Consider the following 27,567-nt stretch of genomic DNA (forward strand, 5'->3'; position numbering starts at 1 on the left):
CAAATCACTGTTTGTAATCAAAGTTATCCAAGTGGGTAATGTCAAAAAATATTTCTTAGAGAACCACATAAGGTGCTAATGAATATGTAGCTTACAGAAATCAAATCAGGTCAGATAAATTTCAAACTGCTTGGGGCAAAATACCCCTTTTTGGTCTTGTTTGGCTGCTCACGTATTTAAGGATGACAATGGTGGCACAGTCCAATCTTTCAATTTGCATCCACAGACTCCAGATGAGATAAAGTACCACCTAACGTGAGCAGACAGCTACCACGGTTCAGATGGTATGGCACTGTACACAAAGAAAAATTGTAGCTAGTGGACTCTTCTCTCTCACCACTTCCCTTCTGACACATGCTACCCTAAGGAGCAGAGAAAATTATAATCTCTGATACGTTTTCCATTGCCAACATGAAAGTTTGACTTTGCCACGTTCACTAGCTTTGGATTGAAAAACTCCATGGTAATGTACTCGAGAAATAGCTTCCTTTGAGCTGGTAAAACAAGTGCCTTCTCTTTCTTCAGAGAAACTAGGCTACAGAATAAGTCAATATACATTAATAATTGCGGACTATATGAAGAATCAATTTGCTCTTTTATTTAGGAAGTTCTTTGTCACAGCAGAAATACATTTAAAATGGCACATTAAAATGGTTCAGTGAATTTAATGTTATAAATTAGGTTAATTAGTTTGTAGATATTATACAAATTAGTTATCATATCATTACTGTAGCAATGTCATGGAGTGTCAAAAGTATCTACTGCATAATTTATAGCAAACCATTCAGATCAGGAAGGTGCAGGGAACCAATGAAACCACATGTTATGATGGAAAGGATTACTAAGCATTGTACATATTGGGCAAGTGATATTGAATAGAAGTGTTGTCAATGAAATGTGTTAAAAGTTCAAATTGAGATGAAGGTGTAAACTGTGGCTTTAAACTGCTTCAAGTATATCATTGGTGCCCCAGAATTTAAGATTTGCATTTAGACTTCAGAGTTAGAGTTACAACTTACTGAAAATTCATAAATTTCTATTAGGTCTTCTTGAAAGTGCTGTTGTACATTGTTTCAATCTAAGCTGTGAAAAGTTCAGAAAAGTTAGAATTTAGCAATGCCTCAGTCTTAAACTCTTCAAGCTTTCAGCATGAAGTATCTGCTGTAGATTCAGAATTTCAAAGCCTCAATATTTCTTGCACTTAATGAAATACTTTAATCTGAGGTGATCAGTAAAGTCGAGTCAAACTTTAAAAAGTTTATTTTGAGCAAGGAAGTAAAATATCCCTTTCTAATGCAGAAATCTTAAAATGAATCAAATTTGTAAAAACAAGTTTATATTAACACAATATTTTCAGGTCAAAATAGTAGGCCTGGGAGATAGTAACAGAATTTTAGAAATGTAGAGGCATCTGCAAGCATTTGTAATGCTACCATTAATTTGTGCAAAAAAAAACAACAAATACCACCAAGGTGTCAAGAGCAGCGTGATATTGAGCTAAGTGATTCATTCACTAATCTGGCATAAACATTAATTAATTACAAGTAATCGTATTTGTAACTAAGTAAATAGTTAACACAGTTTAAACATTTTGCTGTGAACAAGTTTAAACAGTTATCAAAACCCAAATAACTGAGAAGATGGATGGATTTCATCTTAATTATCATACAAAGATTACAAAAACCTCCATTTGCAAAGTCTACTACAAAACAGCTTCCAATGAAAAAGAGTTAGCAAAATTCTTCATACTACAATCCAGCAAAAAAAGGAACTATTTTTAATTTCAATGAAGCTAATTGATCACTACTTGCACACTTTTGTTTCAAATTTATAGAATCAGACAACATGGATAATAGGGATATGATCAACTAAAGTCAGTTTGTCTCAACTTCCTAAATCAGATTTAGAGATAAAAGTTGAAATTAGGAGGACATCTTAAACAAGTCAGAAATAGAATGAATTAAACTCTATTCATATTTGTTATTACACTGATCTATTTATAAGTAAAACAAATTCACCAAGTAGCTGATTTTATTTATGTTTGGACTGCATAATACTTACAAGTTTTATCAGTTTACCACAGATACCATGCAAGCTTCTAATTTCTGCTATTCAGATGAAGAATTTCAATTCTTCTCAATCTGGCCTCTAGAGTTCTAAACATTAAAGTGCATAATTCTGAAGTAATGCCATTGGATTTAGAAATGATAGCAAATGCCAGTCAAACAATAAGAGTCAATGACCATCACAAGCAACTGCATGTTCAGATGTCGCAAGCCTTGGGAATATGCTTTAACCAACTAAAAGAACAGGGTAAAGTGTTTAAAAAGGTTTCACAAATTATAATTTCTCACTTATTTGTTTTAGATTACTATTCAATTAATTAACCAAAAGGCAATTAAAGGCAAAGATTTCAATTAAAATAATAAACCTAAGCACTTTTGTCTGGTAAACAATAAACATAAATTAACTGTTATGACCTACGTAGCTAACTGATGCATGACTTTTCTCAATGAACACTCACAATCATTCTAACAATGATTCTAACATGCATCTAATATTTAGGACATTAAATCAGATTGTCTTACATGACAAATTATAAAATTTTGAGCCAACAGTGAAAAATCTAAATATCGTACATCAATTATTCTTGCACAGAATCCATGTTTGAAATGTTTTAAAGTGAAACTTTCCTCAAATTATTACATGATCACATTCCTAAAGAGAGCAAAAAGTGACAAATGTGTTACCCTAATGAATTTAAGTTAATTCCTCAATTAGAATTAAAATTGAATGTGAAAATATGATAGTTGGCATCCCTATTTAAGTATCTATAAGACAAACAATAAATCTCTACAACTTCCTTCGTTAATCTTTAATGTGCTAATTTAGATAATGTGTCAATACAGTGAGAGCTCACTTAGCAAAATGAGGGATAATATGGAAAAAGTTTGTTCATCTAATAAAACCCTGTTGAAATATTTCCTTTAATTTACAACATACGAAACTTCAAATGAAGAAAATAACTATTTACTTAAATCTAGTTAACATACACATATCATGCAGTTTGTACAGTTAGTCATTATTTTACAGTTGTAAATCAAATTAATTTCTCACTACTTAGAACTTGTGTGCCCAATTATTCTATCAATGGTTTACTGGTTATTGACTGTTTCTGTACTTTAAACACTCAGACAAGGCAAGTTGTGTAGTTGTGCAAGGTTGAGATCTTCAGATCTTTTGTAATGATAGGTGGTGTTTCTTCCACAGTCCACATACTGATACTTTTCAAGTGAAACCTGTTCTGTATGTCCAAAATAAGATGTGGTAACAGTTGCTCTGAAAGGATAAGAAATCATCAGTGAAACAATGCAGTCCATAACTTTTTAAAAATAGATGTGCAAGTTATATTAATTTTAAAAAGTACTGAGTCATGAATAAGTTTTCATGTCAATTTTTTTTCATTTCCTATTTTCTCAGAACGTAATAGCTCCTGTACAATGATTTACTTTATTTTAAGTTACAAGAATATGACTCAGTGAAGCTAAGGATATGAGAAAACAAATGCTGAAAGATAGCAAAAGAATCTTTTCCAGGTTTCTACACGTGTCCATTCTTAGAATAGTCACCAAAAGTTATATGCATGTCTCATCATTGCAAGCTAGCTACTTTAAACTGAACTAGGAAGAAAACCAAAAGACCATAAGGTACAGGTGCAGAATTATATTGAAAGCGTGAATTGTTCATTCATTGCATATTTTAAAGTTGTTAGTCTCCTAAGTTAATTTTACTTGGATTCACAGTGACAACCATTTTGCATAGACATGCAGCTGCAAAAAGATAATAACAGCGTATCTAATTAACACTTCAACTTCAGACCATAGTAACAATTAGCCTAGCTTTATTTGCGCTGTTTCAAATGCTACATTTAACAGCGTAAGAATTGAATAATTAAAGCTCGATCTTTAAATACATTTTACCTCTTTTGCTGTGTTAGCATAATGTTCCAATAATGATGTTTATAATTTTATATTTTGAGACTATAGTTGTGAATTTAAGATAAATGAAGGAAGTACGCATTCTGTTCTGCAGTCTGCCCAACAGTGACACAGAAATATAGAAAATAAGAGTAGGCCACTTGAGCCTGCTCCACCATTTATTACGATCACGGCTTAACATCCAACTTATCAGCCTGTTTCCTCGTTTTCCTCCCCATCCTTGGATTGTTTTAGTCCCAAGTGCGATGTCTAACTTATTGAAATTGTACAATGTCTTAGTCTCAACTGCTTTCTATGGTAGTGAATTCCACAGTATCACCACAATCCGGGTGAAGAAATTTCTTCTGCGCTCAGTTCCAAATAATTTGCCCGCATCCTTAGACTGTGACCCCCTGGGTTCTGAACTCACCCACCATGTTTATCCTTCAACCATTTTCATTAATAAACAGATGATTTGATCATTCATCTCATTTTTGTTGTGGAGTCTTGTAAGGATGAATTAGTGATCTTGTTTTCTTCAAGAACAATAGCAATCACAATTCTAAAATGCTTTAAATCGCTCAGAAGCATTTACATAGAAGTCATGAAAGCTGCTGAAATAATGGACAATCTTTATATTTACCTTTGCAATGGTTAAGCTATTTGGCACAATATCCAAGACAGACTGTGATTTTGGCTATACTACTTATTCGGCATTCTATGACATATGCCCTTAAGGCCCATGACCAATCAATAATAAGTGCCTGCATCCAATTCATAACAGCTTCTGAATATACTTTTCTAAATTAACACAATATGGATTCTGTTTAACACATCTTAACAAGAGGTCAAAGCACATTCTAGATCAAATTCGTACATTTAACATGCAATTAATATACTCACTGCATCATAATCACAATGTTATGTACTTTGATTGATGTCAATGTACAGTAGTCACTGTAATAATGAAGAAATAACTCAGGTTATGATAGTAGACAAATTAGACAAGGTAATTTTTAGCTAAAACACCATTTCATACTCATTGTATTCTTGTTCAGGCTGCTCCCCCACTCTGGCATTTAACAGCATTACTTCAGGATGTGACAGAGAATCAATAATATTCTTTAGTTTAAATTCCTGAAAGCTTGCTGCTGAAATCCTTAACTGGAATACACGCTCCAAGAGTAGACATGAACTGTTCTTTTTATCCAAGATATATTGATTATAGGCAATAAGTGAGCACATTTTCTGTCCATGACATTCATGGACATAGATTTAAGGCAAATGGCAAACCATGAAGTGGTAGTAAAAATTACGCAGCATGTTACAATGACCTAAACTACACTGCCAGAGAAAGCAGTGGTAGCAGATTCGACAATTTTCAAAACAAATTGGATAAATACTTGGAAAGCTTTTTTTAAGACTATAGGAAAAGAGAAATCAAAAAGGAATTTCTGGTGTGTTTCCAATCAGCCAGCACAGTCCACCAAATGGCTGTGCGCTAAATCACTCCAAAATAAGGCTATTTTGAATAAACCAAATTTGTTTTAGTTAAAACAGAAGAGATGTGGAATATAAAAACTCTATAAGGAACCTTAAATACTACATTCAGTCCAGTGCTCCACACTAAAGTAAGAAAATTGGAACTTTAAATTGTGCACAATCCAGATGCAATAGGATGCTGTCTATTTTGAGAAACTGCAGGGATACGAGGAAAGAAAGACTGGAAAATTTGCAGTTTTGTTTATGGAATTCGAACAATGCATTGTATTTACTCACAATCTGCGAGTATTTAAGATTATCAAAGGATGAGATAAGATACTGATTTCCAGTAGTTGGCAAATTTATCATGAGATTTTCATTAAAGTACTATATATAAATTTTTGTGTTGATGTCTACTCAACAAATATTTTATAAAATGTGAAACCATTCACATTAGCAGTAACTAAGCGGTTTGATTGTTTTGTCTGGTAGGAGAAAGTGAGGACTACAGATGCTGGAGATGATTAGATTACTTAGTGTGGAAACAGGCCCTTTGGCCCAACAAGTCCACACTGACCCTCCGAAGCGCAACCCATCCAGACCCAAATCGGAGTCTAAAGTGTAGTACTGGAAAAGCTCATGCTAGAAACGTCAATTCTCCTACTCCTCGGATGCTGCCTGACCTGCTCTGCTTTTCCACCACCACACTCTCGACTCAATTTGTCTGGTGATTGGTAAAGCGTATATGTTTGTGGAACAAAATCCTACAATTCTGTTGTGGATACTTAACCTTAAACTTCAGGTGGAGAAGGACTTTAGCATCTTAATATGCAGTCTTGGCATTCGTTTGTCATTATTGTGACCATTATTATGAATTTAGTTTTCAAAAGATATTATAAAAGTTTTTCAGAGCTCCAACAAGACTTAAACGCATTTTAAGATATATCATTAAAGATCTACATCTCTGGTATTTTACAATTGGAGTTCAATACATATTAATTTTGGGTTCAGTTGCAGATTTATTTACTTCATAGAACATTTTGAAGTTATTTTCTGGTTTATTATCCCTTTCATTGAAAATTATAAATTATTTGACCAAATAATCTAATTAGTAGGACTGGTCTAATTTACCTTGTAAAGTTCTCATTTAATCTTCCCAGTAAAGTCAGATTTCATTTGAATAATAAGTCCTTATTTAAGGTGCAACTGTTTTTTCTTCACACAATCTCTTTTTTTTTCCCCCATCTAAAGAAAAATTGTAATGGATTTTAAATAAACTTAGTCTATTGTCTCTGATCCCAAGCTTAAGATGCAGAAACACTGGTTAACTACAGCAAAGTTCAAAAATAAAAACAAAGCTGCTGGAATCTGACCAAAGCTCTCCAGTGAGTTCATCGTCTCAGAGATCTTAAAGTCTTGAAAACACTCACTGCTGCCCAATTGTGTCAAATACAATATGACAAGGTTTCTCCTGCAGAAGTAAAGTAGGACTCTGGCCAGCTCTCTAGTTAGCAGGTAGGTGCCCTGTTGCATGGATTGAATTCCATCTAATGTTTTGGATCTATAACATTTCTTCAGATGTGCCAATTCCAGTGTTTTGCTTTTGCAATTAAATTATTCAGAAAGAACTTTTCAACATTCAGTAAAACAATTAAACAGGCTGCACAATTTTCAATGCAAATGTAAAGACAGGTCAATTAATTACAACTTCCCACTGTGTCTTGAGATAGTTTTGACAAGTTATAAAATGTATAAACCTCTCAAGTTATAAACCTCTAAAGCATGTGACGGGACTTGGAAATGATCTGGACACTTTTTTTTTTCCTTTTGGTTCTTTTATTTCTCCTTTTTTAAGTACTAGTTTCATAAACAAGATGGCGCTGATGATGGCAACTTTGTATACTTTTGACTGTTTCCGTGTTCCTATACTAGATTATAATTAAATATTATTGTCATGTGTAATGTCTAGAATGAAGGACTATTGATTAAAAAAATAAATAGAAGGACTTTGAACAGAATACAAAATAAGCTTCTTTACATAGAAATATGAGATGGCTCACTACACTTACAAAAGTTAAAATATTCAGGTTGAGGAGACTGGATAGGTCAGAAAAAGCGAGGAAGGCAGAACAGGACAATTCAATGTGATTAAAACTATTACCTTATGTTAAAGTTAACTGCTGATATTCAACCGAATAACCTTGTTTGCACATAGAAATGTATGTAAACTGTAATTTGAAAGAAATCTTGTTGTTTTTGTAGATTTAATATTGAGTGGATCTGCTTACTACAAACAAAAATCAAAACCAATTGAATTGTATAGCCATAATAAAATACATGAGCTGGTCAGCCCATACTATTAATAACACATCAGATTCTAATGACGAGGAAACAAGGGAGGCAGTTAAGTGCAAACAAAAGTAAATAAGATTGATCCTTAGTGTCAGGATTTTATTTGCAAGATAGGGCTGACCTGGAGCTTCGGAGGCTGAAAGGTGACCTTATAGAGGTTGACAAAATTATGAGGGGCATGGATAGGGTAAATATGCAAAGTCTTTTCCCTGGGGTCAGGGAGTCCAAAACTAGAGGGCATAGGTTTAGGGTGAGAGGGGAAAGATATAAGAGAGACCTAAGGGGCAACTTTTTCAAGCAGAGGGTGGTATCTGTATGGAATGAGCTGCCAGAGGATGTGGTGGAGGCTGGTACAATTGCAACATTTAAGAGGCATTTGGATGGGTATATGAATAGGAAGGGTTTGGAGGGATATGGGCTGGGTGCTGGCAGGTGGGACGAGATTGGGTTGGGATATCTGGTCAGCATGGTCAAGTTGGAGCAAAGAGTCTGTTTCCATGCTGTACATCTCTATGACTCTATGACAGCATTTAAGGGACCTGAGCTTTTCAATCTGAAAATGAGGAAATCCAAGAAGTGATCTTGCAAATTATTTGAGAGAAGTTAACCCAAATTAAGATTAAACTGAAGGTCAGTTAAAAGAGTACAGTACTTAAAAAAATATATGAAAGCAAACTTAGGTCCAATCTCATGAAATTGTTTTTTTCTTATAGACATGACTTAAATGGTGGTCATGAACTGCTAGACACAAACCTGAACCATACAGAATTCTATTGCCATGAAAATCAATTTTTAAAAAAAGGACTCCAGGTAATCATATCATGAATCATACTCAACATTTCTTGAATGAATTTAAGATTTTGCAAATTTCAAGAACTGATAGGAAAAGAGATTTCTTTTATGATGAACTTGGTCATGTGAATTTTACATGTCTCAGTGCAAGTTTCCAGCATTCAGAACTTGCGCAAAGTCTAATGTTTGTTTGCCAAATTACATAATCATATTTTAATCAACTTATTTCAAGTGAATAAGTTCTATGATAATTTGAGAGAAATGCTACTTACTACATGTAGCTCATTTGGTCTCCTATTGTAGTATGAACAGAATAGTCGATCTAAGAAAGAAAGTAAATTATTCAAAATACATAATGATGTCACATAAAACTCTTCTACACCAGGTTTGATGCAAAACAAAAAGCATTCTAACCTAATATGGAAACAGATGAACTAGAAGATTATTTTAATAAACAAATAAGTTTGAGCCATTTAGCCCTCTGAGCTTGCCCCATCACTTACGAACATCTTTGCGGATTTGATTGTAACCTAAACTTCCACATTCCCACTTAGTCGTGATAACATATTACCTCCTCTCTTAACAAGAAATATCCAATTCTTCCTTAGTAAAGTTAAAGGCTCTTCTGAAGAAGTGGAGGAAGCAGAGTTCCAAAGATGCAGAACTTGGAGAAAAGTATTTCCTCATCTGTCTTAAATGGGTAACCTACTACTTTAATTCTAGTTTCCCAAGGGGAACATCATTACCACATCTACCCCATTTAGCACCCCTACCTCCCAAGGACCTTATATGTTTCAATCAAGTTTCCACTGACTTTTCGAAAATCCAGTGGATAAATTCCAAATTTGTCAAATTTGCCCTCAAAATAACACATCTACTCTAAGTATTCATCTACTAAACCTTTCCTGAACCAATTTCAATGTATTTACACCTGCCCTAAATAAACAGTTCAATACTTGACAGTATTATAGATATGGTCTCACCAAAGCCCTGTATTACTGGAATACTTTTGCATTTTGGAGAAGTGATGGCCTTGTGGTACCATAACCAGATCTTTAATCCAGAAACTCAGCAAATATACTAGGAATCCGGAATCGAATCATGCCATGATAGATAGTGGAATCTGAATTACATAAATATGTGGAACTAAAAATTGTTGCAAAAACTAATCCCTTCAGGGAAGGAAAATGCCATCCTCACTTTCTCTGACGTACACATGGCTCCAGACCCACAGCAATGGCCTAACAAGCCATTCAGTTGTATCTGTTGCTATGAAGTCTCAAAGACCAACCACCTGCCATTGAACTAGGCACTGGAATTTACATACTCAAGGAATCATAACTTAATGTGCTAACACCACCAACCAATCCAAGAGGTACCCTGGCATGATGGAACGAGGAGTCAGCTTGTCCAAATCTCATTGCATTATCTGAAACACTGACTGAAACTTTTATTTCACTCATCTAAATCATCATTAGCATATATTGCTAATAGCTGAAGTCCCAGTACCAATCGCTGCATTACCCTATTTGTCAATTGTCTGCAATTCAGAAAAAGACATTTATTCCTTCTTCTTGTTTCTTATCTGCTAGCCAATTTTGTCCATCTCAAAACACTAATCTAATCCTATTTAATTTAATTTTACACATTAATCTCTTATATGGGACTCTGTTGTTAGCCTACTAAAAGTCCAGATAAACCCCATCCACTGGCTTCATCAACTCTACCAGTTACATCCTCAAAAGGATTCCAGTAGATTTGTCAGGCATGATTTCCCTTTTGTATTTCCATGCGGACTGTGTCTGATTCCTCCACTGTTTTTGAAGTCCACCATCGATGCTCAGTAGCAGCAGTGTATACTATCTGTAATGCATCTTGCAGATAATCACCAACTGGGCCACCAGAAACAATCTTGGGGAAAGTGGGATCTATTATTCGGACAGTCTATAGCTGAACAGGGCTACGGCAAGTGTTCCAGCAAACTGCATAGTTAAGGGAGGGTGAGAGGGTTTTGAAATAAATAGTGGATGCAAGGGATCAAATTTGGAAAGACATGGTGAATAAAAGAATACAGATGGACTGCACAGCTCCTCATATTGCCTATGCTGAAACCCTTGCCTCATCCTGCCTTATATCATTGGTTCCCTCATGGAGGATAAAACTGGATCAAATCCTTCCTGCTGTTGATTCCTGAGCAGATGTCTGAACCTCAGCACTGTGCTGGTAACACAGCTTTTTGGGTTCTCGCTATTGCAGCAAAAAAAAAGCATCAAACTCACTATACGGTCTTCAACTCCCACTACATTACTTTCAACTCCTCATACATAAATGCCTTCCATGCCAAGGCCTGATGCTAATAGACTCACATTGGAGTGACAGATTCCACCTCACCAAATGTAGGTAATCCAGCATTTTTCCAAACTAAAGTAACACAAAAATGTTTTAACAGAGCAAGGATAGCCAGCATCTTTATTGGCTTGCAAAAGAATTGCCATTTGGAACATATACAGTAGATTATACACCAAATTCACAACTCATTTTAGGGAAATGGCAAACCAAATTAATTAAATTTCTTTTGTTTCAAAAGGATAGCATATGATCAAGAAAACAATAAAAGGAAAAAACGTTTTGCTGCAGATTACCTGTTTCATATCTAGAGGTCCAATTTGGGTAATATTGCTTATCCGTGATTTCCCAATAACTGTTTTCGAAAACTGCACTTGAGCACTAATGTTTGCTACATTCACTGAATAGAAGTTGTTATTTGTAATATTTAAAGTGCTCTGCAAAGGACAAAACAACAGAATGAAAACCAAGTTCACTTCCATATATCCTTAGCATATACAAAAACTCAACTTCGCACACCTGTAACTGAAAGCTATTAACAGTTTAACTTCAGTTTCAACTTTCCACATAATGATATTTTGAATTGCATAGCTTTAATCATAGTACTTGAAATTGGCAAGGGCTGCCTGTATGGGAGTGGGAATAAGAAGTGAGACAAAAAGAGTGACTTGTTAGGAAACCAGATCTGGTCAAAAGTTAACAATGGGATGTCTATGGACCTCTGTTTAGGTTGTCACTACAATTCATGAGCTAAATGTTTAATTACAGATAGAGGAAATGAGGACTCTGATGATACAATAGTAATGTTCCCAACTCTGGACCAGATAGAAGCCCCACCTGCACTACAGCTGCGGCCAGAGGGCTTTACTAATATCCCTGAACAGGGTGTTTGGAAAACATCTAGCCACATGAAGTAAGATGATCAAAATGTGATAAGAACATCAGAACACACATGGCAGCATGTTTGCCAGAATAAAAAGCATACACTTTGAAAGAAATAACAAGCCAACTGTAGCTGGTAGAATCAGTGAGAAGAAAGAAGCATTTTATGTAGACATTGACCACTTTTTGTTTAATGTAACCTGTGTGTCTCAAATTGCCCTGATACCAATATGGCAAGTGCCACTGTATGCAAAATTCATTTTTCCTTGGCTTAGGAAAAGAAATAAAGTCAACCCAGAGCTACAATCCTTCATTGTCATTTCATTACTTTCGATGTAAGTGGAAGGCAACTTTAATTTCAGTACTAGGCATAGTGGTACTATAACTTCAACTCTCAAAATGGTTATTAACGCTGGGCAATTCACTCAAAGATAATTCTGATTGAAGGCTAGTACCAACCAATAAGTTGCTAATTTTATGTGAACAAAAACTGTATGTCAGAATATTCTTCCACACTTATTTTACTCCTTGGGATTGAAAGGTGAAAAGAGATGAGAAAAGGTGATTGGGTGGGTTACCTTTAGTGAAATACTAATTCAGTTTGGACAGGCAAGTTTAAAGATTATGCAGAAAACCTTGAACAACGCTGCCCAACAATTATTTTGTTGAAACAATGACAAATGCTAATAGGTGACATTTTAAATCAAATACCAGTCAAGTCAACTGCAGCAAAACAACCAGGTTAGTTTGACAAAGAGAGCTGATTTAACCAACCTTGGAAGAAATCGGAGACCACAGAATTGGTCTTGAACATAAAAGTCATGCTCTGGATATTCATAGCACTGAAGGATTCCCAACCAAAGTCAACGGGTAAGATAGTCTTTTTTAAAAAAAGGCATGGCAGCAATCAACAGTTCATTCTTCCAACTAATAATATATAAGGATGGAGATCTCTTTTTAAATAGCACTCTGAACAAAACTGGACTAAAGTTTTCTTGCAATGAGTAAACAAAGTAGGCTACTCTGTTTAAGAAAAGGAAAAAACTTGAAAAACATTCTAAATATTAAGGTTCCATTATTTAAGAAGGAATGAGAAATTTAAATGCAAGCTGTAATAACTCAATCAAGAGCACTTTTTCTTGACATTAAGTGGAAATCTCAACAAGTGTTTGTCATTTAAATCATTACCGGCAGGAGCATAACAAAACACACCAAGGAACCACAAATTGCATATTACCATGAAATAAATTGATAAAAGCAGATTTACAATTTAACAGTTCAGGACTTACCGTGATGTTGAGATAAACTACCCGGTGGATTTGGTCATAACTGACATAAATGGACTTCACACCAACATAACTCACATCAATAGATCGTGGGAAGAGGAAAAATACGGCTAGTCCAGAAAGTAGCAAACAAAGGACTACTGATGAAGTCACATACAATTTCCTGCAAGACATAAGAATTCTTTTTTTTTTTAAAAAAGCACACAAAATGTTGTGCGATTGGAATAAATCAAATTAAAGTTCAGCATCCTTTGATGTATTCAATCTATCAACTGAGTTGCTTGTGCTGTCCCTTCTTCAGTACTTAATTAAGTAGTGCCATTCTTTATTCCACATATAAATTATATATTAAATATGGTTTAATTAAAACATTAAAACAACCTGCGGTATCTGTTACCGTATGATCTTAATCTGGTCACTGAATTCTCACAAACTGCTTAAAAGTACCCTTAGAGACTTTTTTGTGCACCATATATGTTTTGTTGGAAGTGACTCAGATTGTGATATCATAGCAACGTGAAAAGTTGGTGTGGGAAATAAACTTCACATTGCTCACTCACAGAATCCAACTATTAGTGGTGTGTGTTCTGTGGACTCATAATAATTCCTGAAGAAGGGCTTATGCCCGAAACATCAAATTTCCTGTTCCTTGGATGCATTCCTGAAGAAGGGCTTATGCCCGAAACATCGAATTTCCTGTTCCTTGGATGCTGCCTGACCTGCTGCGCTTTTCCAGCAACACATTTTCAGCTCTGATCTCCAACATCTGCAGATCTCACTTTCTCCATTCATATAATCTACTAAAAAACAGGATTGTGGTTGCCGAGATGGAATCACAATATTGAAGTACACATTTACAAGCTGATGGATCATCTTTGAGAGGTTGAAATGTAAGCTTCCTGCCATGTTTATGGTGTGTTTTGTGGAGAAGATCAAGAGGAGGAGATACCTTGGTTGCAAAATTTGAAGCATATTCGAAAAGAAGGTTTACAAAAGTGTCCTGATTTTTTGTTAAGTAGCAGTAACATATTATTTAAAAACATGCATAGAGAAACCAAAAGCGCAAAAAAGACCACATTGCAATACAGATTCTTACACCAGTATTTAAAGGAGCAAAAGGATAGTTAGCAAACATTTAATTATGGATTAGTTATTTGAAAAAAAAGTATTTTATGAATCAGCAAATAATTGACTCCATCCATTTCTGACAGCATCAAGGAAACATGGTCTTGTTTTTAAACGCTAAAAATATCAATTCATTGTGAGCCAACTCAAATTCTTCAGTTCAACCTACTCATCAACTGGTATTAGAGCTCATCCTACCGAAATAGAAGATAGAGAAAATGCATAAACTGCAAAATAAAGTCACCCTAAAAGTGCACAACACCAAATTGGCAATGGAAGGTAGTCTTAATATCTGAACTGGATCATTTTGATAGCTAAACACAGCAGATCCAGGAAGCTGTGTCAGAAAATGACCAGCAACAATAGCTCAAAAAGATCAAGCATTAGCCTGCATGCCTCCAACAGATACCCAAGGTGGTATGTTCTCTCTGGCCATTTACACATAAATTAAGATTTATCCACAATTTAATCTGCAAATGGGTAGTAAGTCTTAACTCCATAAGCTCCATGTTAAAGATATACTGACTATTCACATAGTTGAAAATCACATGGACTATAACCTGGCATTGAGAATTTTTAACTTTGCCCAACCCAGTCCAATATTGACACCTCCACATGATCGTCACATACGTCATGTTGTTGCAGAAAAATCGAAAAGTTGGTGCATGAATTCATACACTGGCCCAGCATTAATAAGGATATTGATCAGGTCATCATGCCAAACATTCAAGCAAGATGCTAGCTCAATCTAAAGAAACAATATTATCATCAAAGGGTTTTCCTTCAAAAGGTAAAAGGAGGGATGTTGTATTATGGCATAAATTCCAGATAAGACCTTTAAGGTGACACCATGACAGATGACTTTTTGGCATTAATGCAATTGATTCACCTTCAGTTATTCTCTCTGTGCAATGGAGTCAGTGTAGTCAATCAATCGTGTCTAATGGACAATAACATTAATTAGAGCTGAACCTAGATAGCACATGGAAGTTTTTGACATTGTGGGCTTTTAAACAGTGAATATTGTAGCTAAACATCAAGTATTGAATTGAGAGAATCTGAAGCATATATTTTAAGGACCATCATGTATCAAAGTACAAAAAGCGCATCACTTAGAATAAAGGAAGATGGTATGGTAGTTCAAGTTCAATCATCTCAGCCACAGGACAATATGACAAGAGTTACGCAAGGTGGTGTTCATGGCAGAACAAACATCATAATAACTAATTAAAATCAATCAATCAATCAATCAGAACACCCCTCAAGCATGAATCACCATTCAATAAGATCACAGTGGATTCGCCCAGGCTTCAACTCCTCTTTTGCACTGGATCCTCAAAGCCCTGAACTGCCTGGTATTCTAGATATTATCTCTTTAAATACTTTGTGATCTAATCCCCACAATTGCCTGATGTGAAGAATTCCAGACGTTTGTTACTCTCTCAGGTGTAGAAATTCTCAGTTTTAAAATGAGTGTCTCCTTATACTGTAACTATAGCCCTTAGTTCAAGATTCACCAACTAGTTCTGATGATTAAATGAATGCATAACAAGTTATCATTATACAACTCAGGTAATCATAACCTCTTCCATAGAAAATATGAATTCCACACTATGTTTTGCTTTATTAGTTCCAGAGTTGATCTGAGATGGTTGATCTGAATCAAGTCTGCAGCAAGTTTAATTAGTTGAAGTTTGATTCTCACAAACTGGAATCAATGGATATCAGGAGGCAAACTCTCTGCTGCTTTGGGAGTCATACCTGCTGCGTAGGAAGATGGTTATGGTTGTTGGAGCTCACCTCATCTCAGATCTGGAATACCTCTGCAGGAGTCCCTCAGGCCCGATCATCTTCAGCTATTTCAGCTAAGACCTTCCCTCCATCATAAGATCAGAAGTGGAGACGTTCAATGATGATTGCAAAATGTTCAATGGCGATTGCACAATGTTCAACGCCATTCGAGAGTTCTGAGATGCTGAAGCCGTCCATGTTCAAGATTTGGACAATACCAAGCTTAGACTGACAAGTGGCAAGTAACATTCACATCACACAAACACCAAGGAATGACCATCTCCAATAAGAGACACAATCTAACCACTGCCTCTTGATATTCAATGAAGTTAGCATCATGGAATCCCCCATTAAAAACATTCTGGGTCTACCATTGATCAGAACCTGTACTGAACTCGTTAATAAAAATAGTTCTAACAGGTCAATGGCTAGAAATATAACAGCAAGTGACTCACCTCCTGACTACCCAAAGCCTATCTACTACCTCCAAGACACAAGTCAGAGTGTGATGGAATAATCCCCATTTGCCTGGATGAGTACGGTTCCAACACCACTCAGGAATCTGACACCATCCAGGAAAAAGCAGCCAACTTGAACGGTGTTACATCCAGAATCATCCATTCCCTTCACCACTGATGCCAAGTAGAAACAGTGTGTATTATCTAAAGATGCACTATAGAAATTTGCCTAGATCCTGAGACAGCACATTCCAGACTCTTGACCATTTCCATCTAGAAGAACAAGGACAGCAGATACATGAGAACACTATTATCTACAAGTTCCATTCCATTCAAATCAAATCAACACCCTGACTTGGAAATATATCACAATTTCTTCACTGTCACAGAGCCAAAATCCAGAAATTTCCCCACCCTAAGAGCATTGTGGGTCAAAGTCAGCACGTGGATTGCGGTGGTTCATGAAGGCAGCTCACCATTACCTTCTTACGGGCAACTAGGGACAGAAAATAAATGCTAGCATCTATAGAACTGTACCCTAGTTTACAATAAACTCCATTAAAAATAAAAGGAGATAAGAAAATTACCGAGAGCTTTTGGATTCAAATCACAGCCAGGATCATGTCATTGTACTCAAGTAGTCACTGAGAGACAAGTCATTACATTTTGCTAATAGAAGTACAAATTCAGAAATCCAATCAGAAAGCACTTTCCTTAATGCTGTGTTTGATACCACAACAGTAGGTGGCGCACTCACTCAGGAATTGCAGTGCTTGTGACATTGCCAGAGATGTCACAAGTAGCTGCCTGCAAAGATCAGACCACCCTTAGCAATGAGCAATTCAAAGTTATTTAATTGCAGAACCAATAAAATGCTTAATCTTTTGAAATTATTCTTTGATGTGCAGCCTTAAATGTTTTGAGATCTTATTCTGTCAGCCTAACATCACGGCTACTCACAGTTGAATGGAATGATGAGCCAAATGGCTAAGCAAGGGTAGCTGCAAACATAACACATCAGCTGCATTAGTACAGTGTGTCTTTTGGCAGAGTGGATGCTAAATTCATGTTCCAGGCATACAATGACTTCCAGCACAATGAGATGTGTACCAGTGAGATGGCAGGACACAAATCCTTTCTGTAAATTATGGAAATTGGCTAGAAAGCATGACCTTAAAAGACAACACTGTAGGACCAACCTTTACATTCCTAATTGGCAAACTGCGAGCCAAATGAATTTTAATTGTTGTGCACACAAGCATCTAACCACCATGCATAATATTTGCTATACTATTTTTTTCAAAATGTTTTACGAGAACATACGTTCGCCTTGGTCTCAGTCTCTGATCGCTATAAGGAATCAAGGCCACGAGCTGGTTTTCTTGATCTGTATGAGAAAAAAAACATCAAATTCAGGGCAGAATTAGAATAGGGTAATATTCTTTAAAAGCAAATAAGTAAAACCTATTCAAAACAGTATACAGTAGAGTGCTTTTATCACTACGTGTTACTTTTTTTCTCCAGAAGATATTTCTAATCATTCGCTTTTTTTAAAAAAAAACACTGCTTTAGAATTAAATCTTATGGCCACTTGTACTCAAGTCCAAAAATACAACAGTATAGTGAAAAATGTACGAAATTGGCATTCACTGGCACCACTTTGGTTACAAAACCAGTGTTTAACAAATCAATACGAGAAATACAAGAAACAGAACTAAAAGGAAGGAAAATGTCAGAATCATCTTAAAAGTCCCATGTCAAAAAACTTAAGGAAATCTGGCAGTGTCCAAATTGGAAAAAAAAAATGTAAGTCGTTTCTTAAAATTTCTCAGCTCAGTCCAAAGCATTTTATGATTGATATGATATTAAGTATTTCAAAAACAGCAATCCTGATCTGCCATTTAAGATAGTATATTCAATTTCTTCATTTAAATTTAGAAGGACAAACTTACAAGTTAGCCTACAAATTAACAATAGACAAATACCACAAAGCCTGTCAAACTGTAATAAAACAAAGGGGCTTAGTAACATTCTTCCAAAAAAGTATTGAACTTACACATCCAAGCAGGTCTACACAGAACTCCATTGTCAAATGGGTTGACCTTAACATTACAAGGGGCACCAAGGACAGACAAATATAGTTATGCCAGTACAGTACACACCCCAAAAATTAAAGCTTTGTAAAAGGACTTTGTTACATCGTGAAGCATCTCAAAGCACTCTAAAACCAATGGATTACTTTGGGAATTGCAGTTACTAATGACACACACAGCAGTTGATTACTGTTGGCCAAATAAATTCCATAAATGCTGAACGGAGATACAAACAAACCACTAATAAAAAGTTGACTGGTGACTGTATATAGCCAAAAAGAGAGTCAGGTTTTATACGGGATACATAGATCTCATACTTCTTTGACAAGATTTTAAAATGTTAACATAACTCAATCTCTTCCCCTTTAGAGGTCATGGTTTATTTATTATTTTCCGACATTTCATATGTTGCCATAAATATCTTAAGCTTCAGTCTGAAATTCTGATCAGTTGAGCTGTCTTTACATTTGCAATGAAAATTGTTCAGCCTGCTTAAAAATTTATTGACTGCAGAAAAACGCTTTCTGAATAACATAATTGTAAAAGCAAAACATTGTGGAAGTTACAGATCTGAAGAAAAACTTTAGATCAAAAACATTGATGGAATATCATCCAAGCAACAAGGGGCTCACCTGCTGATTAGAGAGCTGGCAAGAGTCCCTCATTGCTTCCGTAGGAGGAACCTTACCATATTAATGAGTATTAGGCATTCAATTGCTAGCAGTTGTTCCCAAGAATTTAAGATCCCAGAGGTGATAAACTCACCAGAGAGATGTAGTCAGATGCCAGCAGCTTTCTGTTTTTATTTAGGAGCTTTGAAGCATTTATCCAGTGTCTTTTTGTATCTTAAGTTTGGGATTAGAGCCAACAGACAATGACATAAATACATTTATCTACTGATACTTAAATTTTCAACAAATAAGTAATAAACTAGAACATAACTTTAAATCAATACTTTTTTGTAAATAAATCTTCTATTCAATCCAATTCTAAAGTATACTGAATTTGTATAAATCAATACCAGTTTAACATATCCAAATGCAAAATACCAGAGAGGTAGATCTTGAATGACCTCTTTTACAATGCATTTAAGTCTTGAGAGCTCTGAAATACTTTTACAATATCTTTGAAAACTAAATTCATAATGGGTCACAATGACAATTTAATGCCAAAACTGCATGCTGAGATGCTAAAGTTCATCTCCACCTGATGTTTAAAGTATCTGCACCAGAACTGCAGGATTATATTGCACAAATATGTATTTTTACCAATCACCAGACAAAACAACTACAGCTCTTTCTTGCTATTAACATAAACAATTTCAATTTATAAGATGTTTTAAAACTATTCATCAATACAAAAATTCTGTACTATCTAAATGAAAATCTCAAATACAAGTGCAAATATTCAGAAGTACGCACCTCTTGGAATTCTTCCTGTTCCTTGACATGTTGGACAAGTAACACTGTCTCGACCAGTGAACTCCACATATGGAAACTGTGAAACATCCCCATTTCTACTACAGTCCTCATCATGATCAGTCGAAATATCTAGTTTGTCCGTATCCGTTGTTGATGTGCAGGACTCATAACTTTCACTCATGGGTCTGTGCAGCGATATACGAGATAGATTTTTCCCCATGGTTCAATAAACTCTTTAAGAGGAAAGCAATGAAATGTAATTTAGCTTACATACATATGGACCTCAAACTCTTACCTATAAATCCAGTAGCAACAAAATCATCAATTGAATCACTAAGTGAGCTTTCAATTAAAACATAACAAACTGATGCTACATTAAAAAACATACAAAAATGAATAGCAGAGGCATCATTACGATAGCTGAAAGTCATCAACACAATTGCTCCACTAAAGGGATATATATGGTACATTGCTGGCTCAACTGTGTCTCAGACTCTTCAGAAACCTTAGCCAAGCTATAATAATTAAATGAAAACAGTCTTGAATTTAAGAATTCTTAGAATGTGTAGAATTCTTCCCAGACTACTCTGACCTATCACCAACATTTTTCAGTGCTCCCCATTGTAACCATCTTGGTATGGTAGCGCCTGGTGTTGGAATGCCAAGAACCAATCCTCCATCATCCTCTTTGTCTCTGAATTTTATCCATTTTAACATTTCTACCACTAAAGTGAACTGCGCTGGAAGAATTATTTAAATTGTTTGATTCCAAAAACTTAATTAGAAGGTTTTAGACACAGTTTGGTTTAATCTGAGAATGTGAAAGATATGACATGCCTTCTTATTAACAAACTTCAAATTATTGGGATTCGAAATCAGGTGACCCCATTCAATTTTGCAACATCAGGTATTAACATATTAGGTATTCTTCAACTAAAACATTTAGGTTTAAATTAAAGTACTGCATGCTGTAAACCTGAAATAAAAACACGTTTTTGGTAAAACTCAAGCAAAATAGCCAAGATCTCTTTTCCCAAGGTAGCAGAGCCCAAAACGAGATGGAATAGTTTAAGGCGAGATTTAAAACGACCCAAGGGGCAACATTTTCATGCAGAGAGTGGCACAGGTATGGAACGAGCTGCCAGAGGAAGTAGTGGAGGCTAATACAATTACAACATTTAAAAGGCATCTGAATGGATATAGGAGGTAGGAACAGTTTAGAGGGATAGGGGCCAAATGCTGGCAAATGGGACTAGTTAATTTAGGATATCTGGTCGGCATGAACTAGTCAGATCGAACGATCTGTTTCCATGCTGGACTGCTCTATGACTCCAATTCAGCAGAATGTGTGCAGATCGTAGAAGTTAATCTTTCATGTTGAATATGGCTATTCACAAGAGTTGACATACTGGTTGCAAAAACAAAAATGAACTTCCTTGACTCTAGATATTGCCAGATGAGTTTTTCCAGCATATTTTGCTTTAAGTTAAGATACTGAGCAATTACTGGAATCTAATTTTCATGAAGCAGCATTTGAAGACATGACAAAGCAGCACATGAGAATTCAAAACCTGAACACAAAAAAGTGTTGATAAAGAACTTAAAATGAACATTTTCTAAACAAAAAACTAGACCAATATTTCTTCATAAGTTTGGCTTGAGATGGCTCTAAATCTATGACAAATCTGCTGCCAAGTTCAGTTGAAGTTTTCTACATAAAATTTTCCACTCCCCGGCAACTTTTTTTTTGGAGAAAACATTTCATTTTCAGATGAATTTTTTAATTGCTTTTTTTAAAATAGTATTTTTACTGCTTGCACTCTCATCTGATGTATCCAAGCTTCTAATAGAAGGTTCATACTCAGACGTATGAATCACTGAGTATACTTGTTTCTAGCTGAGAAGGGCCTAGAAATGCCGAGAATTGATGTATAAACTCGTCTGTGACTGTTTTTGAAACTATGTTTTGGACGAGTTTACTCGTTGCACTCTGAAAAAGACAAATTGGGTGAAGACAAGTTAACTCGTCTTTGCCGGGTAAGGGGCTAAAGGAACATTATCAAACAAAAGATAACACTGAACTACATAAAGTGATATTAGGCCAGATGACGAAGACTTTGATCAAAGCCCCAGTAGTTTTTAATGCATGTCTTAAAAGATGAAAACAAGGTGGAGAGGCAGGGAGGTACGACAAAAGGATTTCCAAAGCTTCAGCTCCAGAACTGAAGGCACAGCCACTAATGGTTGAACAATTAAAGCTGAGCATGTTCATGACGTCAGAACTAGAGGAACACTGGCTTCTTGAATTATGGACTGGAGACAATACATAGGAAGGGGCAAAATCAGAGTTTTGAAAACAAGCTTAAGCACGTTAAACTCAAGACAGTGCTTGTTTAGGAGTCAATGTAGGACAGTAGGCGCATGACTGATTCATAAATAGTACTAATTTAACAGGTAATGTTCTTAATGTGGAAAATGATGCCCTTTTGATGCTCAATTAAATTATGTACATCAAATGGGAACATTTAAGTATCTGAACAAAGGTTTCAAATAAGGATAGGGTAGAAATACACTTGAAAAGATAAGCACAGAAGATACAAAACATTTAAATTCTCTACAATTCCAAGTCTTAGCTTGGCAAAAACAGAAAATATTATTCAAACACAAAATGCTAGAAATATGCAGGTCATTCAGCATCTGTGAAGACAGAAACAGTTTTAAAGTTTCAGGTTGATAATCTTTAATCAGAACTTTTATCAGCTCAGATGAAAGGACATTTACTTAAAACATTAACCCTATTTTTCTCGTCATAGAAATATTTAGCAGCTCAGATGGTGTCTATTTTTTTTTGTTTAATGTCAAATTTCCAGCATCCGCATTATTTGCTTTACTCACATCAAATGTGGAACACCTTAAAGTAATTATGTTTGCTTGTATGGTAATTTTTTCTCAAGAGAAAAAGATCAACAGCAGCAAAATATTTTTTTAAAAAAGGAAGAAACACAGACTTAATCCTTTGCAGCATTTTGTACATCAGAGCTATGCTGACAGTGCATTAATCATAAAAGTCAACTTCGCTACATATTTTATTCAAACAGTGCGGATAAGTGCACAAAAATGTAAGCAATCAAAAACTTCATTTTAAGAATTTGTAGTTATCAATTCTAACCATCTCATCACAGTGTTTCAACTAAACCTGTAATAAAGTATTTGGTTTTGAAGAATGAATACATACATTATTAGCTAAATTTCATCCACTATTAACTACAATACGTTCAGCAGTACTTCAAAACTAGTCTGATGCCTTCAACAAAGGAAGCATTCTCTTTCTATTCCACATACACCCCCAACCATTTCTCACTGTAACAATAAATGTAAAGCTCTTCTAAAAATACTGGATGGCTAAAATAACTGAAAAGGTCAAACAAGTCTAGAAATCATTAAAACCTTGATGGTAATAGAAATGGCTAAAGTCAGGTTATTGCAGTATCTGGGGAGCCTGAAATAGTTAACAATTCCAAGTCTGTAAACTTTGGCCAAAGCATAAAAAATTCAATGACTCAAATTTATCCTTACCAACGACCACAATTATGATGATTTTCCCTCTACATGTTTCAAAGTTTTCTTTATACGGGGAAAGGGGAGCTCTGCTTTAGTAAAATAACTAAATTTATAGAACTTAAATAAAAGCAAAATCCAGTAAGTTAGATTTCAGGAGAGACTGAGCATCTGTAATCAACCACTAACTATACAGCAATTGGAATGGTTTCTGCAAAGGAATTTACAAGAACAACAAAATCAGATTGTTGAAAAAAGCTCAGCTAGCCTGGCAGATCTGTGGAGAGAAATCAGACAATGTTACAGATGAAAAGACCCTTCCTCAAAACAGCTCCTAAACGTTAGCATCTGTGGAGAGAAATCAGAGTTGTCAGACCTGCTGAGCTTTTCCAGCAATTTGTTTTGGTTTCTGATTTACAACATCCAGTTATTCTGTTTTTTTATTAAATGAATAATGAACAATATTGTGGATGAACTATTTAATATGGAAGTTTAAGAAATTGCATATATTTACTGATGACAAACATGAAAACCTCCGAAATTAAAACAGATTCAATTAAAACTGCTTCATACGCAGATGCATCTAGTGTGTAAAAAAAGAATGAATTGATTTGACACTTGCATTTCAGTTAATAATAAAGTAGCATGCAGTGAGAAGTTTCAGCTGTCACCATTGATTAATTTAAGAATAAAAAGAATGCTGAAAATTAAGATGAAAAAGTGTTGCAATTATATAAAATTTGAACAATTCATTTATGACTTCCATTGTCTAGTTTAGTATCCAACATACATACCTGCCTATGTTTATCGAGCCTGAAAACAATGTCCACAGACAGAATAGACAAACAAGCCATTTCAGTTCTGAACAAGAGTCACTGGACTCAAAACATTAAGTGTTCCACTCACCGGGGATTCTGCCTGACTTGCTGAGTTGCTTCGGCACTTTGTTTTTATTTCAGATTTCATAATATCCACAATATTGTTTCAAGGTGTTCCTCTTGAGTAGCACTAACAAATCTCTCCACCAGGATACTGATCTCCTACCAATTCAGATGCAACCCATCTTTCTTACACAGGTCATTTCTACCCAGAAGATATCCCAATGATCCAAAACGTGAATCCCAAGTCCTCAGCTACGCATTAATCGGCTCTATCCTTCTGTTCCTACTCTCACTAGCACATTAAAACCTGGAGTAATCCAGAAATTACTAACCTCGAGGTTTACTTTTTAACCTCCTGTCTAATTTCCTAAATTCTCTTATGTCATTCGTAACATGTACAATGACCTTCTGCCGGTCACACCCCCCTTGGAAGAATATCTTGTACCCTCTCAGAGGCATCCTTGAACCAACTGGATACCACTGCTGTGCAAGTTTGCAACTGCCAGAAGGCCAAATGTTTGCCCTTGTCTTTATTATTTTTCTAGGCATTAGCAGGCAATAAACTGTCTCAGACTCAAAATCTTATGATTACTGTAGTAATAGAGTTTTTAAAAATGCACATTTTAATGCAAGAATGCCATGTGGCTAAAAAGGAATGTAAACCTTTGCTGAGATCAAAGGGGAGGTTAGAAACAAAGGGGAACCAATTCACCCTACCTCACCATGACAGACTATTGGTTTAATCATGTGTCCCTTCTAAATTATAGTCTAAGAATCTTAAAATAACAATCAAATCAATGAAATACAACAAGAAAATATTAGTACATTTGAGTAAAAAGGCAGTAAGTTGAAAAAGATTGCTAATTTGTCAATCATCACTAACAGTTTCTAAACATCAGGCAATCTGGATTTATCTTGTTAATACTACAAGCTGCTGCTTGGAGACACGATCGTGTCCTTCTCGGTGGAAGGTAACTCATCTCATTGACTAGTTTGCTAATTAGGGAGATAGTAATGTACACTTCCAGACATCTGAGAAAGTCAGAATGCATGTTTTTTATAGTATTTAATACTGTTATCTATATTTCTGCTGGTAAAAACAAGTGTATGTTTCTAAGGCTAAAGTTATTAATTGAATTACAAGCAGCAGGTTCAGATTAACAGTTATTCTGAGCAACTTCTAAGCTCTCTAAGGTTGGGAGCATTGTTTAAAAGATGTCAGTCTCAATTAAAGAAAGGATATTATTCAACTGGAAAAAGTGCAGGAAATATTTATAGTATGCTACTTGGACTGGAAGGTATGAGTTATAAAGGAGAGGTTGAATATACTGGGACTTTTTCCCAGGATTGTTGGAGACCCAGGGTCATCTTACAGAGATTCAACAAAATTATGAGAGGCATAGATAAGGTATGATTTGGAGATGCTGGTGTTGGACTGGGGTGTACAAAGTTAAAAATCACAACACCAGGTTATTCCAATTAAACCTGTTGGACTATAACCTGGTGTTTGTGTGATTTTTAACATAGATAAGGTAAGTGGCCAACAGCTTTTTGCCATGGTAGAGTCTAAAGCTAAAGAGCATAGGTTTAAGGTGAGGGGGCAGAGATACAAAAGGGTCCAGTGGGGCAATTCTTTTCCCACACAGAGAGGGGTGAGTGTCTGGAATAGGATACCACATGTAGTGGTGGAATCCAGTACAATTTCATCATTTAAGAAACATTTCCATGGGTACAAGGATAGAATAGAGAGGGGGGGATATGGATCAAATGCAAGCAAATGGGGCTATTTTAAAAATTGTGAACACTGGGCAGCATGGGCAATTTGGGCTGAAGAGCCTGTATCCATGCTGTAGACTACTATTTCCCCTGAATGGGATTGAGGGGACATTCTCAGAATAAAGGAGGAAATCATTTCAGGTGGCGATGGGAAAGAATTTCTTCATTTAGAGAGTGAACCTTTGGAATTCATTACCTTTTACAGACTGCAAAAACTCAGTCACTGAATACCAACAAGACATAGCAGATTTCGAAATAACACTGATATCAAGAAATATGGGATTAGCAGAGACTGAATGAAAGTAAATGATCAGTCATGAGATAGAATCGCCTGCAGATGAGCACATTCAACCGCTGAATGACCTACACCAACTTCTCTAAAGCATTTCTTGTTTGAGTAGTTTGTTATCGCATTCTAGAAGGCCAATGTTGGGCAGCTAAGCTAAAGGGGCAAACTTGCATGCAGAACGTGACTCGCATGCCCTAGACAAAACACCCACATCATTTTATGCTGTATTAGCAAATACGTTGTACAACACCCAAACGTTTACAGATTTTCAGTTTACGATTGAAACATCCGGATTTATGAAAAGGGCACAACTAGACGAGTGAGATCGTTAAGAAAGTATTCGCTTTGTTCAACACTGCCCCAATAAAACTGCACGAGCAGCAAGGAAATGTGAACCTTAAGCATTACATTTTAAAGCAAAACAAAAGCTTTCCAAAGTTTATAACACATAACGTTAACATAACGCAAATCTCTCATAAATTAATCTGGTAGTGTGAAATAAAAGTGCGCTCCACAGGTCTGAACAGGCCCAATAACACATTGAACAGAGAATCCCAACTCAATGACACTGCATGCTGTTGACCAGCCTGAGCAGAGGGGGATTGGACAGGGAGCGTGGGCTGAGCATTCTGACGGCCCCTGGGGCGGGTGCGCTCGCAGCTGCGCTGAAGCGGCAGGTGCTCGTGGACATTGTTCAGGAACCTCCCCCACGCGCTGCCTCTGGGCCAACCGCCGCACCGGGGCCCGCGCGGTGGGGTAACTGCCGTCCGACAGGCGGCCTCAAATAAACGTCTCCGCTTGCCCGCCCCGTTCAACCGACCCTCCGGCAACTTCTTACCTCGGTGCCCTCTCCCACACAGCGGCGACTTCTTCGCTCGACGTCCGCGCCGAAGCTGGTAGAGAGGGGGTGGTTGTTGTTGTTACTACTGCGTGAGTTCATGAATTTCAGAAGAGGCTCATCCTGCGCTGCTGTTTCTTCCGCCACCGCCGCCGTGTTTACCTGTCAGTCCACGTCGAGGGCCGGCTGCACGGCATGACGGGATTACATCATCAGCACA

At 36.1% G+C, this 27,567-nt stretch overlaps 1 protein-coding gene across 1 annotated transcript; it reads right to left on the bottom strand.

Annotated features, from left to right (window-relative positions):
* Nucleotides 1-599: 599 nt before the first annotated feature.
* Nucleotides 600-27,550, bottom strand: tmem106ba (transmembrane protein 106Ba). Its single transcript, XM_060825441.1, has 8 exons — nucleotides 27,348-27,550; nucleotides 20,006-20,238; nucleotides 17,815-17,878; nucleotides 13,121-13,280; nucleotides 11,246-11,386; nucleotides 8,876-8,925; nucleotides 4,881-4,934; nucleotides 600-3,339 (listed from the first exon to the last, which is right to left on the bottom strand). Exons 2-8 carry the CDS (start codon nucleotides 20,223-20,225, stop codon nucleotides 3,183-3,185), a joined length of 846 nt encoding a protein of 281 aa, XP_060681424.1. The 5' UTR covers nucleotides 20,226-20,238; nucleotides 27,348-27,550; the 3' UTR covers nucleotides 600-3,182.
* Between the last annotated feature and the right edge of the window lie 17 nt (nucleotides 27,551-27,567).

The sequence above is a fragment of the Hemiscyllium ocellatum genome, chromosome 5 (genome assembly GCF_020745735.1).
Source record: "Hemiscyllium ocellatum isolate sHemOce1 chromosome 5, sHemOce1.pat.X.cur, whole genome shotgun sequence".
NCBI lineage: Eukaryota > Metazoa > Chordata > Chondrichthyes > Orectolobiformes > Hemiscylliidae > Hemiscyllium > Hemiscyllium ocellatum.